General features: G+C 37.4%; 1 protein-coding gene across 1 annotated transcript in view; it reads left to right on the forward strand.

Annotated features, from left to right (window-relative positions):
* Positions 1–19746, forward strand: part of AP4E1 (adaptor related protein complex 4 subunit epsilon 1) — an 88814-nt gene that overhangs the window by 45996 nt on the left and 23072 nt on the right. The window contains exons 15-16 of the mRNA XM_008016617.3: positions 214–516; positions 10251–10365. Coding sequence (XP_008014808.1) covers positions 214–516; positions 10251–10365 — 418 coding nt within the window. The remainder of the gene's footprint in view (positions 1–213; positions 517–10250; positions 10366–19746) is intronic.

A 19746-nucleotide genomic window follows, 5' to 3' on the forward strand; every position in this document is an offset into this window, starting at 1 on the left:
TGTTAATGACAATGGTGGGGAAAACCATTTTGAATTATTGGTATAATTTTGAACCTAAAATATACAGTTGTATCTTTAATAATTTTTTCACCATGAGAGGATGTTTAATCTACTTTAAATTCACTCTAGCAGTAGGCACTTTGTTTAGATTTGAGTATAGTCTACTGTATAACTTGATATTTCTATATAAGTATCACTTTGTTTTATTTACAGGTATTAGGGGAATATTCCTACCTCTTAGATAAGGAAACGCCAGCGGAAGTTATAGCTAAGCTCTACAAGTTACTTATGAATGACTCTGTGTCTTCAGAAACAAAAACCTGGTTAATTGCTGCTGTGACCAAATTGACACCTCAGGCACACTCTTCTGATACAGTTGAGAGATTAATCCATGAATTTACCATATCTTTAGATACTTGTATGAGACAACATGCATTTGAATTAAAACATTTGCATGAGAATGTGGAACTTATGAAGAGCTTGCTTCCAGTTGACAGAAGTTGTGAAGACTTGGCGGTAAGACATTGGTGTTCCATCTTTTTAAAAATTGCGTTGTCATTAAATATAGAGTAATTCTTGCATTTGTGACATATCAGGAATATATCAAAATGTGGTTTCTGCAGCATTTAAGGTGAATGTTGGAGTTCTTTCTCACATTAGTATGACGGAATCGGAGAGCTCCCAGCACTTTGGGAAGCTGAGGTGGGCGGGTCACCTGAGATCAGGAGTTTGAGACTAGCCTGACCAACATGGGGAAACCCCATCTCTGCTAAAAATGCAGAATTAGCTGGGCATGGTGGTGCATGCCTGTAATCCCAGCTACTCGGGAGACTGAGGCAGGAGAATTGCTTGAACCTGGGAGGCAAAGGTTGCAGTGAGCAGAGATTGCACCATTGCACTCCAGCCTGGGCAACAAGAGTGAAACTGTATCTCAAAAAAAAAAAGATTCAACCTTAAAAAGGTCTTCACCAAAGCACATCATAGTCAAACTGACAAAAGTCAAATTACAAAGAGAGATTTCTAAAAACAGCAAGAGAGAAGTATCAAGTCATACATATAAGAGTATCCCTATCAGACTAATAGTGGATTTCTTAGCAGAAACCATATTTTATAGGCAAGGAAAATGGGAAGATACACTCAAAGCGTTGGGAAAAAAAACCCAGAAACTGCTAGACAAGTAAGTATACTATACACAGCATAAAGGAGAAATAAAGTCTTTCCCAGACGGGTAAAAACTGAGGGAATTCATCCCCACTAGACCAACCCTAAAAGAAATGTTTGAGGGAGTCTTACATCTGGGAGTGAAAAGATAACTACCAACATGAAAACACATGAAAGTATAAAACTCACTGGTAAGGCAGATACACAACTGAGAAAGAAAAAGGAACAAATATTATCGTCACACACACAGAATCCATACAGGTAAACAGTGAAAAAGGAAGAAAGGAAAAAATGTATAAAACAATCAACAAAATGACAGGAGTAAGTCCTCGACTATCCATAACAACCTTTAATGAAAACAATTTAAAGTCCCCAATTAAAATATATAGGCTGACTGAATAGATAACAAAACAAGATCCAGCTATATGCTGCCTATAAGAAACTCACTCACCTGTAAAGATGAAGGGATGAATAAAAATAACCATGCAAACAGAAACCAAAAACATGTAAGAGTAGCTAATGTTATATCAGACAAAATGGACTTGGAAAAAAATATAAAGGAGACAAGAAATGTCATTATGTAATGATGAAGGGATCAGTTCACCACGGGCATATAACATTTGTAAATACATATGCACCCAACACTGAAGCAAATATATATAAAACAAATATTATTGAAGCTTAAGAGAGAGGTAGAACCCCATACAATCATAGTTGGAAACCTTGACACATCACTTTCAGATTAAGACACATCATGTAGACAGAAAAATCAACAAAGAAGCGTCAAACTTAATTTGCATTCTAGACCAAATGGACCTAACAGATATTTACAGAACATTTTATTCAACAGCTGCAGAATACACATTCTTCTCAACACATGGAACATTCTCCAGGACAGACCATATGTTAGGCCACAAAAAAGTCTCAACAATTTGAAAAAATTAAAATCATAGCAAGTATTTTCTCAAGCTGCATATAATAAAACTAGAAATCAATAATAAGAGGTACTTTGGAAACTGAACAAATATATGAAAATCAAAACAATATATTTCTGAGTGACGATTAGGTCAGTGAAGAAATAAGGAAATAAAAACATTTCTTGAATCTAATAAAAATGGAAATTCAAACACAACTTACCAGAACCTATGTAATATGGCAAAAACAGTGCTAAGAGGGAAGTTTATAGCAATAAACACATGTATCACAAAAGTAGAAGGATTTCAAACAAACAACCTTATAATGCACCTCAAGGGACTAGAAAGGAAGAAGAAACCAAAGTTAACATTAGTAGAAGGAAATAAATAGTAAAGATCAGAGCAGAAATAAAAAAATGGAAACTTAAAAAAGATACAAAAAAAAATCAATGAGATAAAAAGTTGGTTATTTTGAACAATAAAACTGATAAACTGCTGGCTACACTAATCAAGAAAGAGAGAAGATTCAAATAAGTAAAACCAGAAACAAAAAAGTAGCCATTGCAATGGCTACCACAGAAATACAAATGATTATTAGAGATGATTATAAACAACTGTACACTAACAAACTGGAAAACCTGATGGAAACGAATAAATTCCTGGGCACATCTACCAAGATTGCACGAGGAAGAAATAGAAAACCTGAATGAATAGTGACATTGAATCAGTAATAGTAAGTCTCCCAACAGAGAAAAGCTTACAAGACGACTTTACAAGTGAATTCTAGCAAATTTATAAAGAAGAACTAGCACCAACTCTTCTTAAACTAGTCCAAAAAAATTGAAGAGGAGGACATTCTTCCTAACTCGTTTTATGTGGCCAGCATTACCTTGATACCAAAACTAGACAAGGACACAACAACAACAACAAACTATAAGCCAATATCCCAGATGAACCATAGGAGGAAAAATTCTCAACAAAATACTGGAAAACTGAATCCAATAACACATCAAAAAGATAATACACTATGATCAAATGGAATTTTCCCAGAAATGCAACGATGGTTCAGCATACACAAATCAATAAATGTGATACTTCACATCAACAGAATGAAGGACAAAAACCATATGATCATCTCAATAGATGCAGAGAATTCATTTGGTAGAATCCAACATCCCATCATGATAAAAACTCACAGGAAATTAAGCATAGAAAAAGCATACTTAACATCATAAAGCCCATATGACAATGAATAAGGAAAAACTGAAGGCACTTCCTCTAAGAATTGGAAAAATGCAAGGATGCCCACTTTCATCACTCCTATTCAACATAGTACTAGAAGACCTAGCCAGAGCAATCAGGCAAAAGAAAGAAAGAAAGGGATCTAAATTGGAAAAGAGGAAGTCAAATTGTCCCTTTTTGCAGATGACATGATCTTCCATATAGAAAAACCTAAAGACTCCAACATAAAGTTCTTAGAACCGATAAAAGAATTAAGTAAAGATTCAGGATACAAGATCAACATACAAAAATCAGTAGCATTTCTATACACCAATAACAAACTAGCTGGAAAAAAAAAAGTAATGCCATTTACAACAGCTACAAAAAAAAAAAAAAAAAAAAAATACAATACTTGGAATAAATTTAACCAGGGAGGTGGAAGACCTGTACAAGGAAAACCTCAAAATGCTGATAAAAGAAACTGAAGAGGATAGAAACAAATGGAAATACATCCCTTGCTCATGGATCACATGAATATTGTTAAAATGCCCATATTACTCAAAGCAATCTACAGATTCAGTATACTATCAAAATACCAATGACAATCTTCAGAAATAGAAAAAACAACCCTAAAATTTGTAGAGAACCACGAGACTCTGAATAGCCAATACAATATTAAGCAAAAATAACAAAGCTGGAGGCATCACACTACCCAATTTCAAAATACACTACAAAGCTGTAGTAACCAAAACAACATGGTATTAGTATGAAAAAAAGACATACAAACCAATGGAACAGAGAGAACCCAGAAAAAAAATTCGTGTATTTATGACTGATTTTCAGTCAAAGTGCCAAGAATTTATACTGGGGAAATGACAGCCTCTACAATAAATAGTGTTGAAAAGCCTTGATATCAGCATGCGGAATAATGAAACGAGATCCTTATCTCTCACCATATAAAAAAATCAACTCAATGAATTAAATAATGTAAGATCCAAAACTATAAAACTACTAGAAGAAAACTTACAGGAAATGCTTTAGGACATTGGTTGAGGCAAAGATTTATGGCTAAGACTTCAAAAGCACAGGCAAAAAAGGCAAAAATGGCAAATGGGACTGTATTAAGGTCAAAAGCTTATGCACAGCAAATGATACAATCAATAGAGTGAAGAAACAATCTGTAGACTAGGAAAAAATATTTACAAACAAGGGACTAATATCCAGAATATATAAGGAACTCAATTCAACAGCCAAAAAAGAAAAAAAAAATCCCATTTAAAGGTGGGCAAAGGTCATCAACAGACATTTCATGGCCAACAGGTAAACAAAAAAATGCTAAACATCACAAATCATCAGGGAGATGTAAATCAAAACCACCATATTATCTTATTTCAGTTACAATGCCCATTATCAAGGAGACAAAAAATAACAAATGTTGCCAAGGATGCAGAAAAAAGGAAACTCATGCACTGTTAGTAGGAATGTAAGTTAAGATAGCCATTATGGAAAATAGTATGGAGAGTTTTCAAAAAAAAAAATTGAACTACCGTAAAACCCAGCAATCCCACCCCTGAGTATTTATCCAATGGAAAGTAAATCATTATTTCAAAGGTATACCTGCACCCTTATGTTCACTGCAGTACTATTCACAATAGCCAAAATATGGAATCAACCTAAGTGTCTGCCAATGGACACATGGATAAAGAAAATGTGGTATGTATACACAACGGAGTATTATTCAGCTAAGTAATATCCTAGCAACATAGATGGGACTTATTTCACTATGAAGTAAAATAAGCATGGCACAGAAAGTCAAATATTACATGTTTTTATGCACAGGTGGAAGTTAAAAATGTGCATCTTACAGAGGTAGAGAATATAAAGAAGCTTGGAAGGGTCGGGGGACAGGGAAGAAGAATGGTTGGTTAATGGTTAGTAAAATACTTAAGAAGAGTAAGTTCTAGTGTTTGATAGCACAGTAGGGTGACTATAGTTAGTAATAATTGTGTATTATTTGTATGTTTCAAAATAAAGAGAAGAGGCCAGGCGCGGTGGCTCAAGCCTGTAATCCCAGCACTTTGGGAGGCCGAGACGGGCGGATCACGAGGTCAGAAGATCGAGACCATCCTGGCTAACACGGTGAAACCCTGTCTCTACTAAAACTACAAAAAAACTAGCCGGGCGAGGTGGTGGGCGCCTGTAGTCCCAGCTACTCGGGAGGCTGAGGCAGGAGAATGGCGTGAACCCGGGAGGCGGAGCTTGCAGTGAGCTGAGATCCGGCCACTGCACTCCAGCCCCGGCGACAGAGCGAGACTCTGTCTCAAAAAAAAAAATAAAATAAAATAAAAAAATAAGAATAAAAATAAAGAGAAGATTTGAAATGTTCCCAACACAAATGATAAATGTTAGAGATGATGGATATCTTAAATACTGATTTACGTATTACACATTCTAGGCATGTATCAAAGTATCATATGTACGTACGCCAGATATGTATGTCTTAAAATCAACAAATAAGAGAAATTCCTGAATTATTCTATATTAAGAGACTGTCACAGGATATAAATATCTTCACTGCAGTTCTCCAAAAGAGATACTCTTCTTCCTATTTAGAATCAGTACTGGATTCAACCTGGCCAGGTTGAATCTCTTTGAGGCTCTTTTGAGCTTCCTGCATATGGCTGTCTGTATCTCTTGCAAGACTTGGGAAGTCTTTAGCTATTATTTTTCAATTAGGTTTTCTGTTCCTTCGCCCATTTTGTCTTTAAACTCTCAAAATCCAAATATTTGTTTGCTTTGTGTTGTCTCATATGTCACATATGCTTTCTTTATTCTGTTTTATTTATTTATTTTTGTCTGGTTTATTTCAAAGACATGTCTTCAAATTTGGAGATCCTCTCCTCAATCTAGTCTGTTGTTGAAGCTCTTGGTTATACTTTTTATTTCATTCATTGAATTCTTCAGTTCTAGGAGTTCTGTTTGTTTCTTGTTTATGATGTCTACCTCTTTGTTGAATTTCTCATTCAGATCATGAATTGTTTTCTTGATTTATTTTTGTTTTGTTTTTCTGTGTCCTCTTGTATCTTTTGAGTTTCCTTAAGATCATTATTTTGATTTTTTTTTCAAGCATTTTATAGATTTCCTTTTTTGGGGATCTGCCACTGGAGAGTTACTGTGTTCCTTTGAAGGTGTTATGTTTCTTTGCTTTATTTTTCTTGTGTCCTCACATTGACATATGTGTATCTGGCATCATAGCAGTTGGTTCTAAGTTTATGGATTCCCTTTAGTAGGGAAAGACCTCTCCCTATAGATGTGTCTGTGGTATTGGTTAACAAGGTGCTTGGGCTTTGATTCTGGATGGGCACAGTAGTATAGTTTCCAAATGATTTCTTCAACTATAATCATAATCAGTGATGTCTGTGAGTTCCTCAATGGTGATATGATTTGGATCTCCTGCCCAAATCTCACGTTGAATTGTAATCCCCAGTGTTGGAGGTAGGGCCTGGTGGGAGTTGTTTGGGTCATGAAGGCAGATACCTCATGGCTTGGTGCTATCCTCTTGATAGAGAGTGAGTTCTTGAGAGATCTGGTTATTGTAAAGTATAGCACCTCCCCCCGCAACCACACGTGTGCGTGCGCGCGCGCACGCACACACACGCACACACACCCCGGACTCTCCCTTTGGCTCCTGCTTTCACCATGTGATGTGCTTGCTTTTGCTTTACCCTCCTCCATAAGTAAAAGCTTCCTGAGGCCTTACAAGAAGCTGAACAGATGCCATATCATGCTTCTTGTACAGCCTGCAGATCCATGAGCCAGTGAAACCTTTTCTTTTCTTTTCTTTTTTTTTTTAAATAAATTACCCAGTCTCAAGTGTTTCTTTATAGCAGTGCAAGAACGGACTAATAGAATGGCTTAGGCTGTGGTTGTTAGTGGAGGCTGTAGAAAGGCTTTGTTGAGGATAGAACATTAGGTGAGTTGATCCTTGTGCACCACGGATAGCAGTGGTTGGCTGGGCATACTGGTTGTTAGATCCCTGGGCAGTGTGTATGAGTCCTGGCAGTGGAAGTATTGGGTGTGCCAGTCCTTGAGCCTCCAGAGGTGGCATGCACACATGCCGGTGGTGGCAACAGTGGGGTGCACACAAATTGATTTTTAGTAGCGATTCATGAATTGGGCAATATCTCATTAGCATTATTCCACACTTCCTCCTTGATTTGTGTTAGCGTACTGGTTTGTTATAAACTATATTGCAGAGGATACAGAGGAAGGAGATGCATAGGGCAAGCTATGGAGGAAGGTTCTCAGAGCTTTTTTACTCCCTGTGGCCATGCCACTTTTCAGGAACCTCCACATGTTTGGCTATCTTCTTTTAATCTCCTTTGAAATTCTGTGTCATTTTATTCCTCCTCTATTTGAGAATCCAAAAAAAGTGGGTTTCCCTTTTATTTTGTCTATCTATGTGTTAAAATCTTCACCATTTTGGAGTCTGATCACCCACCTTTTAGTTTCCCACCTACTTTTTGCCACCACCCCTTTTAACCTAAAGTTCTCACTTAATACTCACTCTCTTTATTTCATATCATGATCTCCCTCAGGTGTAAATTAGAAAACTTTCTTTTTTTTTTTTTTTTTTTGAGATGGAGTCTTGCTCTGCCACCCAGGCTGGAGTACAGTGGCGTGATCTCGGCTGACTGCAACCTCTGCCTCCCGGGTTCAAGTGATTCTTCTGCCTCAGCCTCCCAAGTAGCTGGGACTGCAGGTGCGCGCCACCATGCCTGGCTAATTTTTTCTGTAATTTTAGTAGAGACAGGGTGGCACCATATTGGCCAGGCTGGTCTCGAACTCCTGACCTAGTGATCCACCCACCTTGGCCTCCTAAAGTGCTGGAATTACAGATGTGAGCCACTGTGTCTGGTCTAGAAAACTTTCAAAGGTAATTAGAATTATTCAAATTAGTTGAGAAAGAGAAAAAAGGGTAATATTTCCACTAATTTTGACTCAGATTTTCATGGCTTGTATTCATTTTGAACATTTCTTCATTAGTTCTTTCAGTAGTTCCTCAAGGGCAGAGGCCTTGCTTTAGTATTTGGTGGGCATTCCAGAGATGTTTATTGAAATGATGAATGAATATGCTACACGTAGTATTATACTAGGGAGTAACTACACTTCCCTTTTCCTCCAATAAAAGATAATGATGTTGACATAGCCTCATCTCAAGAATCTTTTTTTTTTTTGAGATGAAGTTTCACTCTTGTCACCCAGGCTGGAATGCAATGGCACGATCTTGGCTCACTGCAACTTCCTCCTCCCAGGTTCAAGTAATTCTCCTGTCTCATCCTCCCAAGTAGCTGGGATTACAGGTACCCATCACCACGCCTGGCTCATTTTTGTATTTTAGTAGAGACGGGGTTTCACCATGTTGGTCAGGCTGGTCTCGAACTCCTGACCTCAGGTGATCCACCCACCTCAGCCACCCAGAGTGCTGGGATTACAGGCGTGAGCCACCACGTGCAGCCTAAGAATCTTATTCAAGCAAAACCTTTCCAGATTCAGAGAGTGAGGTGCCATTTTTATGTTTGATAATTATTTGCTATTCTAAATTATCTGAGCTATTTGTATATACTTGGCTAAATCAGGAGAGGCAAATCTTTGCTTTCTGAGGTCATCACTGCTCTCTCCACTTGTTTATCGTTTTTGTTCATCTCCTTCTTTTCTCCTTTCCCTGTCATTCTTTCTTCATCTCTTATTTATTCATTAAAAATTATTCTCCTAACACTTTTCCTGGTGAAATTAAGTAATTTTCCATAGGTTTGTGAAAAATAATTTTCAGTTATATTAGGATATTTAAATCAAAGGCACTGTGGGAGGCTGAATAATGGCCCTTGCAAAGATGTCCATGTCTTAATCTCTGGAATTTGTGCTTGTCCTTAAACATTAAAGAGAACTTGGTAGATGTGATGAAATTAAATATTTTGTGATGGGGCAGTTATACTAGATTATGTAGCTGGGCATGATATAATCACAAGGATCCTTATAAAAGTGAAACAGGAGGTTACAGAGGAGAAGGCAAAGAAAAAACAAAAGCAGAGATTGGAATGATGTGGCCACAAGTCAAGGAATGCTGGCAGTCTCTAAAAGCTGGAAGAAACAAGAAACGGATTCCCTTGGTACATCCAGAAGGAAGCAGCCCTGCCAAAGCCTTGATTTTAGACCCTGCAGCAGAAAACCACTACAGTTACCATACCTCATAGTATATATGTCTGTTTCTTCTGGTGGGTTACAGTTCTGCTCAGAGTAGGAACTGTGTCTTCCTTTGTCTCAATTATAGAACCTAATAGGATGCTGTAACATATTTGATGCTCAAAAATATATTCTTCACTGCAGTGAAATTAATAGTAAGTGCAAATGATTTATATTGTTAGATTCCTAGGCAGGTGATCTGATTATAGATGTTTCGGAAAGCTAGAGAGTTGGGTAGCATTTTCATTCATTCATTCATTCATTCATTCATTCATTCATTCATTTTTTGAGATGGGGTCTTGTTCTGTCGCCCAGGCTGGAGTGCAGTGGCACAGTCTCGTCTCACTGCAACCTGTGCCTTCCAGGTTCAAGCAGTTCTGCTGCAGCCTACCGGGTGTGCTGGGACTACAGGTGTGTGACCATACCCAGCTAATTTTTTTGTATTTTTAGTAGAGATGGGGTTTTGCCATGTTGGCAAGGCTGGTCTCAAACTCCTGGCCTCAAGTGATCTGCCCATTTTGGCCTCCCAAAGTGCTGGGATTACAGTCATGAGCCACCGTGCCTGGGTGAGGTAGCATTTTTAGAATTGAAGTTTTCATTTCTCATTTAGAATTTTTAAAAATATATATGGGCTAAAATTATTTATGTGACTGTATAATCTACTTAGGATAAATTTATTTAATTCCTAATTTTTGCTTAATTTTAATATAGGTAGATGCTTCTTTATCTTTTCTGGATGGTTTTGTGGCTGAAGGACTCAGTCAAGGTGCAGCGCCTTACAAACCTCACCATCAACGCCAGGAGGAGAAGCTTTCTCAGGAAAAAGGTAATTTTTCATGGATTTGTGTTAAGCTAGAGTGTAGGGATGTAATTTTTGATATTATAGTCATGTAAGTAAATAAATAAAGATAATTACTTTCTATTATTCCTCTTTTAATGATTCACTTGTGATTTGTTTGCCCTGACTAGGTTTTCAGATACCCAGAGGAAAAAAAAAAGTTATCCAAGAGATATTGCTGAAGATACAGGCTATTCACAAATACCTAAGATATGGTAGTCATACTGGAATTTATTTATTTATTTTTTTGAGACAAGAGTCTTGCTCCGTCACCCAGGCTGCAGTGCAGTGGCATGGATCTGGGCTCACTGCAACCTCTGCCTCCCAGGCTCAAGCGATTCTTGTGCCTTAGCCTCCCAAGTAGCTGGAATTACAGGTGGGTGCCACCACACCCAGCTAATTTTTGTATTTTTAGTAGAGATGGAGTTTCACCCTGTTGGTCAGGCTGGTTTCAAACTTCTGGCCTCAAGTGATTGTTGACCTCCCAAAGTGCTGGGATTACAGCTGTGAGCCACTGCAACTGGCCATTATACTGAAATTTTGAAGAACTTTTTTTTTTTGAATAATATATTAACATAAAGATCTTTATGGGAAACTTTTTTTTTTTTTTAATTTAAACTTTTTAGTTCAAGGGTACAAGTGCAAGTTTGTTACACAGGTAAACTTGTATCATGGGGGTTTATTGTTCAGCTTATTTCATCACCCAAGTATTAAGCCTAGTACCCATTAGTTTTCCTGATCCTCACCCTGCTGTCACCCTCCACCCTCTGAAAGGTCCCAGCATATGTTGTTTCCCTCTATGTGTCCATGTGTTTTCATCATGTAGCTCCCACTTTTACGTGAGAATATGCAATATTTGGTTTTCTGTTCCTGCATTAATTTGCTAAGGATGGCCTCCAGCTCCATCCATGTCCCTGCAAAAGACATGATCTCATTCTTTTTTATGGCTATATGAAAGAACTTGAAGGTAGGAGTATCATGTTGTTCACTGTGCTGGTAGGCTGACACATATTAGTCTGAGCATATCTGTGGAAAGTTTTCAGAAAACAACCCTGGTTACTATGGACTAGTGAGTTTCGTTTTTATTTTGAGCGGTCTTATATTTATTTATTTATTTTTAAATTTTATTTTCTTAATTGACAAATATACATATTCATGGGGAATATAGTAATGTTTCAGTCCATGTATAGTGTTCAGGTAATAGTAATTAGCATATCCATCATTTCAAACATGTATCATTTCTTTGTGTTGGGAACATTCAATATATTTCTTCTAGTTTTTGAGACTATGTAATACTTTATTGTTAAACTATAGTAATTCTGTAGTGGTGTAGAACACTAGAACTTATTTCTTCTATCTAGCTGTAATTTTTTATCCTTTACCCTATTCTTCCCTTTCCCCCTACCCTTCCTAGCCCCTAGTATACTGTATTCTAATTTTTACTTCTATGAGATCAACTTTCTTTAGTTTCCACAATATGAGAGAGAACATGTGGTGTTTAACTTTCTGTTCCTGACTTATTTCACTTAATATAATGTCCTTCGGTTTCATCCATGTTGCCATGAATGACAGGATTTCATTTGTTTTTATGACTGAATAGTATTTCACTTTGTATATATACTACATCATTTTCTTTATCCATTCATCTGTTGTTGGACACCTAGGCTGATTCCATATTAGGCTGATTCCATATCTTGGCTACTTTGAATAGCGCTCTGCAATAAACGTTGAAGTGCTAGATAATTCGTTCAATGCTGAGAGTGCAGTGTTTTGAAGCCCCCAACTATTACTGAATCAGGGTCTTTCTCTTCTTTAGGTCTAATATTTGCTTTATATATTTGGATGCTCTGGTGTCAGGTACATATGTATTTTAATTGTTACATTCTTTTTATGAATTGATCCCTTTATTGTACAGTGTCTTTCTTTGTCTCCTTTTATAGCTTTTAACTTAAAATCTGTTTTGTTTGTTATTAGTATAGTGACTTCTGCTCACTTTTGGTTTTTGTTTGTTGGAATATCTTTTTCCAACTCCCCACTTTCAGTCTGTGTGTCTTTAGAAGTGAGGTGAGTTTCTTGTAGGCAGTGTATTGTTGAGTCTTGTTTTTTTAAAACCCAGGCAGTGATTCTATGTCTTTTATGTGGGGGAATTTGATCCATTTACTTTCAAGGTTATTATTGATGGGTGAAGATTTGCTGCTATCATATTATTGATTGTTTTCTGGGTATTTTACATATGCTTTGTTCCTTACTTGCTCTCTTATTATTTTTGCAGTTGGGTGGTTTTCTTCAGTGACAAAGTTTGATTCCTTTCTTTTTCTTATTTGTGTATCAGTTCTACCAGTGAGTTTCATAGTTTTGAATGTTTTCATAATGGTAGTTATTGTCTTTTCACTTCCAGACTCCCTTGAGCTTTTCATGTAAGGGGTGGTCTACTGCTAATGAATTTCTTGGTTTTGGTTGTCTGCAAAATATCTTATTTCCCCTTTATTTCTGAAAGATAGCTTTGCTGGGTACGATATTCATGCTGTTTTTTCTTTTTCTTTTTTCTTTTAGTACTTTGAATATATCATCCCGTTTTCTCCTGGCCTCTAAGGTTTCTGCTGAGAAATCCAGCTGTTAATCTAATGGGGATTCCCTTATATGTGACTTGAAGCTTTTCTCTTGCTGCTTTCAGAATTCTTGGTCTTTGACTTTTGACAATTTGACTAAAATGTGCCTCAAAAAGGACCTGCTTGGGGTTGAATCTATTTGGGATTCTTTGAGCTTCCTGGACTAGGATGTTCTCTCTTCCAAGAGTTGGAAAGTTTCCTGCTATTATTTCATTAATTATTTTCTTCACATTTTCCCTTCTCTTCTCCTTCTGAAATGCCCATAATACAAACATTTATTTGCTTAATGGTGTCCCATAAATCCTGTAGGCTTTCTTAATTTTTTTAAAATTCTTTTTTCTTTTCTTTTTGTCTTCCTGTGTTATTTCAAAAGACCTGTCTTCAACTTCAGAAATTATTTTTTCTGCTTTCTAATGTGTTGTTGAAACTCTTGCATATGTATTTTATTTCATTTATTGAATTCTTCAGCTCTAGGATTTCTGTTTGGTTCTTTTTTATGATATCTGTCTCTTGTTGAATTTCTTGTTCAAATAATTTTCCTGATTTCATTGAATTATCTGTCCGTATTCTTTTGTATCTCACTGAGTGTCCTTAATATTGTTATTTTAAATCCCTTTTCTGGAATTTCATATATATCCTTATGATTGAGGGTCTGTTACTAGAAATTTATTATTTTCCTTTGGTGGTGACATGTTTCTTTTTTCATGGTTGATTTGTTCCTATGTTGATTTGTATGAATCTGGTGGAAAAGTTGACTCAAGTTTATGTAGTAGAGTTTGAAGGGAAAGACTTATTTGTATAAATGGGTTTTGGAGTATAAGTTCAGTAGGGTACTAAGGCCTTGGTGGTGGACATGTAGTGTCGTCTTCATGTAGTTTTTTTCTTTCTTTCTTTCTTTTTTTTTTTTCTTTTGAGACAGAATCTCGCTCCGTCACCTAGGCTGGAGTACAGTGGCATGATCTTGGCTCACTGCAACCTCTGCCTCCCAGGTTCAAGCAATTCTCCCATCTCAGCTTCCCGAGTAGCTGGGACTACAGGCACACGCCACCATGCCTGGCTAATTTTTGTATTTTTAGTAGAGACAGGGTTTCACCATGTTGGTCAGGCTGGTCTCAAGCTCCTGACCTCAGGTGATCTACCTGCCTCAGCCTCCGAAAGTGCTGGGATTACAGGTGTGAGCCACTGTGCCTGGCCATATAGTTTCTTTAGCTGTAATCTGCTCTAGCGGTATTCGTGAGTTTCTCTGTGGCCCAGGCTGAGTTTGTGGTGATGGTGGTGTGGCTTCGCCAAGGGCAGGCTTCCCAGGCTGTTTTCAAGTCATGGATATGTGCATGTACACAGTGAGTCAACCAACTTGGGATCTGGCTTACTGAGGCTGGGGCCATGGAGCTGTTACCCTGACTGGGAAGCATGGGCATGTAGTTGCCTAGCCAGCCTGGGGACACGTCTGCCAAGAGTAGCCTATGGGGCTCTTTCTTAGGCTTGTGATGTGGGTGCAAGGCTGTTTGGCCGGCCTTGGAGATGGGGGACATGTCTTCTGAGGGTAGCCCTATGGGGATGTTTCTCTCACACAGGACATAGCTGCATGGCTGTGAGTAGTCTAATATTTCTTAAGTGTATTAGAATTCTTCATTCAACAAAATATCTGATGATTTAAGTTAGAAACAGTTAATAAAGGAAAGAGTAACTTTGTACTTAAGAAATGCAGCCTGTTAGGAAAATACATCTGTCATGATTTTGGTAAAGGGGAAATCATTGAGTTATTTGGATGGTAGAAGGGAAGTATGCATATGAATAAAGGGAGATCAGTGAATAAATATATTATCTGTTTGTGAGTTCAGAATGTCAATACTGAAAAATTCAGTGCTGAAAGGTTTTTCTTTTTTTTTTCTATTTGTCCTTTAATGATTTTGTTGAGTACTTATTTTCCAGGCTGTGTGCTAGGCATATTGAGTTAAGACAACAACTAAACTGTTGATCCCAGAATGACACCAAAAAGTTATGAACATTATTAATAGGCTTGATGTTCTCTTTCTCCAGAAGCGTTTGCTCTTTTTTGCCTTTTATCTTTTTAAATTTTTTTGTTATTTTATTTTATTGTGGTTAAGAACCTTAACTGGAGGTCTCCCCTCTTAGCGAATTTTTAAGTGTATAATATGTTATGATTGACTATAGATACAATGTTGTACAGCAGATCTCTAGCACTTATTCATCTTGTTTAACTAAAACTTCATGCCCATTGATTGGTAAGTCCCCATTTCTCTCTCCCCTTAGCCTCTGGCAGCCACCATTCCATTCCTCAGTTTTATGAATTTGACTTTTAGGTACCTTATAAAAGTAGACCCATGCAATATTTTTCTGTGCCTTACTTATTTCACTTAGCATAATATTCTTAGGTTTCATCCCTGTTGTTGTATGTTGCAGAATTCCATTGTATATGTGTATGACATCTTCTTTATCCATTCACCTACTGATGAACATTTAAGTTGTTTTCACATCTTGGCTATTGTGAATAGTGCTGCAGTGAACATGGGAGTGCTTTATCTGGGATAAATACCCATCCAGAAGTGAGATTGTTGGAGCATATAGTAGTTGTATTTTTATTTATTTATTTAGAGACAGAATCTTGCTCTGTCACCTAGGCTGGAGTGCAGTGGTGCAGTCTCAGCTCACTGCAACCTCTGCCTCCTGGGTTCAAGCGATTCTCCTGCCTCAGCATCCTGGGTAGCTGGGACTACAAGCATGAGCCACCACACCCAGCTAATTTTTGTATTTTTCGTAAAGACGGGGTTTCGCCATGTTGGACAGACTGGTCTCGAACTTCTGACTTCAAGTGATCTACTTGTCTTGGCCTCCCAAAGCGCTAGGGTTACAGGTATGAGCCACTGTGCCCGACCAATTTTTTATCTTATTTTATTTTATTTTATTTTATTTTATTTTATTTTATTTTACTATTTTTTTTGAGACAGTGTCTTATTCTGTCACCTACGCTGGAGTGCAGTAGAATGATCGTAGTTCACTGTAGCCGTGAACTCCTGGGCTCAAGTGATCCTACTGCCTCAGCTTCCTGGGTATGTAGGATTCCAGGTGCATGCCATCATGCCTGGTTAATTTTTAATTTTTTGTAGAGACATAGTCTCCCTAATGTTGCCCAGACTGGTCTCAAACTCCTGAGCTCAAGTGATCCTCCTACCTTGACGTTGCAAAGCAATGGTATTATAGGCATGAGCCACTGTGTACTGCCTGTATTTATTTTTTTGAGGAACCTCCATACTGCTTTCCACAGTGGCTGCACCATTTTGCATTCCCATCAACAATGGGTAAGAGTTCTAACTTCTTCACATCCTTACTGACACATGGTATATTTTCTTTTCTTTGATAATCACCATCCTGACAGATACAAGGTGATGTCTTATTATGGTTTCAGTTTTGTATTTTCTTGCTAATAGTAACATTGAGCATTTTTTCATATACCTGTTGGCCATGTGTATGTCTTCTTTAGAGAAATATTTATTTAAGTTATTGGCCTATTTGTGATCAGGTTATTAGTTAAAAAAAAAAAAACAAAACTATTGAGTCATAGGATTAACATATTTTGGAGGTTAACCATTACCAGAAATGTGGTTTGCAAATACTTTCTCCTATTCCATAGGTTGCCTTTTCACTCTGTTGAGTGTTTTCTTTGCTATGCAGAAGTTTTTTTATTTGATGTATTGCCACTTGCTTATTTTTGTTATTGTTACCTGTACTTTTGGTGTCATATCCATGAAATTATTGTAAAGACCAGTGTCATAAAGCAGCTTTTCCAGCTGGGCGCGGTGGCTCACACCTGTAATCCCAGCACTTTGGGAGGCTGAGGTGGGCGGATCACCTGAGGTTGGGAGTTCGAGACCAGCCAGACCAACATGGAGAAACCCCATCTCTACTGAAAATACAAAATTAGCCGGGCGTGGTGGTGCATGCCTGTAATCCCAGCTACCTGAGAGGCTGCGTCAGGAGAATTGCTTGAACCCAGGAGGCGGAGGTTGCGGTGAACTGAGATTGTAACATTGCACTCCAGCCTGGGCAACAAGAGCGAAACTTCGTCTTAAAAAGAGAAGAAGAAAAAAGCAACTTTTCCCTTATGTTTCTTTCTTATGAGTTTTACAGTTTTGGGTCTTAGAGTTAGGTCCTTAATTCATTTTGAGTTGATTTTTATGTATAGTGTAAGATAAAGGTTCCATTTTATTGTTTTGCACATGAATATTTGGTTTTCCCAATGTTGTTTGTTGAGAAGACTGTCCTTTCTCTGTTGTGTATTCTGGGTGTCCTTGTTCAAAATTAGTTGGCCATACACGCTTGGTGTTATTTCTGGGCTCTCTGTTCTGTGTCTATGTCTGTCTTTATGCCAGTACTATGTTGTTTTGATTATTATAGGTTTGTAATATATTTTGAAATTGGTAAGTGTGATGCCTTCAGCTTTGCTCTTTTTTCTCAAGATTAATTTGGGTATTCATGGTCTTTTGTGGTTCTTCATTGGTGAATTCTACCAAACACTTAATGAATTAACACTGGGGCTGGGCACAGTGGCTCATGCCTGTAGTCCCAGCAATTTGGGGGGCCATGGTGGGAGGATCGCTTGAAGCCAGGAGTTTGAGACCAGTCTGGACAATATAGCTTGACCCCATCTTTACAAAAGAGACACACACAGAGAGAGTTCTTTTCAACTTCTTCCAAAAATTTAAAGAGGAGAGAATATTTCTAAACTTATTTTATGAGACCAGCCTTACACTGATACCAAAGCCAGACAGAGCCACCACAAAAAAAAAAAAAAAAAAAGAAAAAAGAAAACTGCAGGCCAATATCCCTGATGAATATAGGCAAAATACTAGGAAACTGAACTCAAGAAAAGGATAGTACACCGTGATCAAGTGGGATTTATCCCAGTGGTCCAAGGATGGTTCAACATCTGAAAATAAATTAATGTGATATCATGTTAACAGAATAAAGGATAAAAACCACACAGTTCTCAGTAAAAGCAGAAAAAGTGTTTGACAAATTGAACACCCTTTCATGATTAAAAAGAAACTCGATAAACTAAGAATAGAAGGCAGTATTTCAATATAATAAAGGCCATATATGATAAACCCACAGCTAACATCATAGCATGGTACAATGAAAAACCAGAAGCTTTTCCTGAGATCAGGAGCAAAGCAAGGATGCCCACTCGTCTCTTTTGTAGTCAACACAGTACTAGAAATGTTAGCCAGAGCAATTAAGAAAAAGAAGAGAGGTATTCAGATTGGAAAGGAAAATTGTTCCTCTTTGCAGATAATATGGTTTTATTTATAGAAAACCCTAAATTAGACTCCATTAAAAAACTGTTAGAAGTAATAAGTGAATTCTGGAAAGTTGCAGGATGCAAAGTCAACATGCAAAAATTATTTGCATTTTTGTGCACTAACAACAAACCATTTGACAAGGATTTTAGGAAGACAGCCCAATTTATGACAGCACCAAAAGGAGCAAAATACCTAATACTAAACTTAAGCAAGTGAGAAAGTTGTGTTTAATGAAAACCACTGAACATTAATGAAAGAAATCAAACAAAGCACAAATAAATGGAAACACATTCTGTGTTCATGGATTGGAAAGCATGTATTCCGTGCAATCCCTTTCTTTTAAGGCTTTTTATATGTTATTTAGCACAGTGATAACTAATGTACTATAAAATTAAACTCTCTTTCAAAGTGTAATCAGTTTCCTCTCATTAACTTTATATATTAATAGAATATACTGGGGGCAAAAGTAAACTTTTGAATTATAATTGCCTAACCTGTGGCTATACTGCATATAAAAGCCTTGTGACATCCAGGGGCCTAGAGTGAAAAGCTCCTGGGTTTCCACAGTGGGAATTATGATTCAGTTGTCATATTTCCTTATTTTCAGGTATCTGGGGGCCAGCAGCTGTCATTACTGAAGTCAAGGGTTGGATAGGGAAGGGAAGATAGAGTAGGGAGACTCTTTCCTGGCACTGCCTATTTTCTTTCTTAAAATAAGCTAAATTGCCGACACAAATACAAGAGCCCTGGAATTCCCCAAGCTTATGCAGTCCTTTGCCAAGTACATTTTTTCCCATAGAACCATCATTATAAACGGGATTAAGCTCTCAAACTAGATTCTCCCTCTCTCCTCCCAAATCTATGTGCTTCAAAAGTCCTTTAAAGCAAAATTGAAATTTCAGTAGACTGTTAAGAAAAGGAAATTGGTTTTGGACAAGATATAGCAAATATTTAATAAATACTTGTAGAATAAATTATAAAATTATATATCTTAGAATTGGGATTGGCTATAAGACAAAATAAAGAGTAGGGGGAAGTAGGTATTTTATACATAAAGAGTTAATTCTTGAATCTTTTAATTATCAATCTGTTGTGGTACTAATCTTTTTTTTTTTTTTTTTTTTAGACAGAGTCTCTCTCTGTTGCCCAGACTGGAGTGCAGTGTTGCAATCTTTTGGCTCGCTGCAAAAAAAAAGAATTGCTCTCGGGTTCAAGTGATTCTTGTGCCTCAACTTGTGCCTCAACTAAGTAGCTGAGACAACTGGTGCATGCCACCACACCCAGCTATTTTTGTATTTTTAGTAGAGATGGCGTTTCATCTGTTGCCTAGGCTGATCTCAAATTCCTGACCTTAAGCGATCCGCCCTCTTCCACCTCCCAAAATTCTGGGATTACAGGTGCAAACCACCATGCCAGCCTGTTCTGATACTAACCTTATT

This window comes from Chlorocebus sabaeus, chromosome 26 (genome assembly GCF_047675955.1).
Source record: "Chlorocebus sabaeus isolate Y175 chromosome 26, mChlSab1.0.hap1, whole genome shotgun sequence".
NCBI classification, from domain to species: Eukaryota; Metazoa; Chordata; class Mammalia; order Primates; family Cercopithecidae; genus Chlorocebus; species Chlorocebus sabaeus.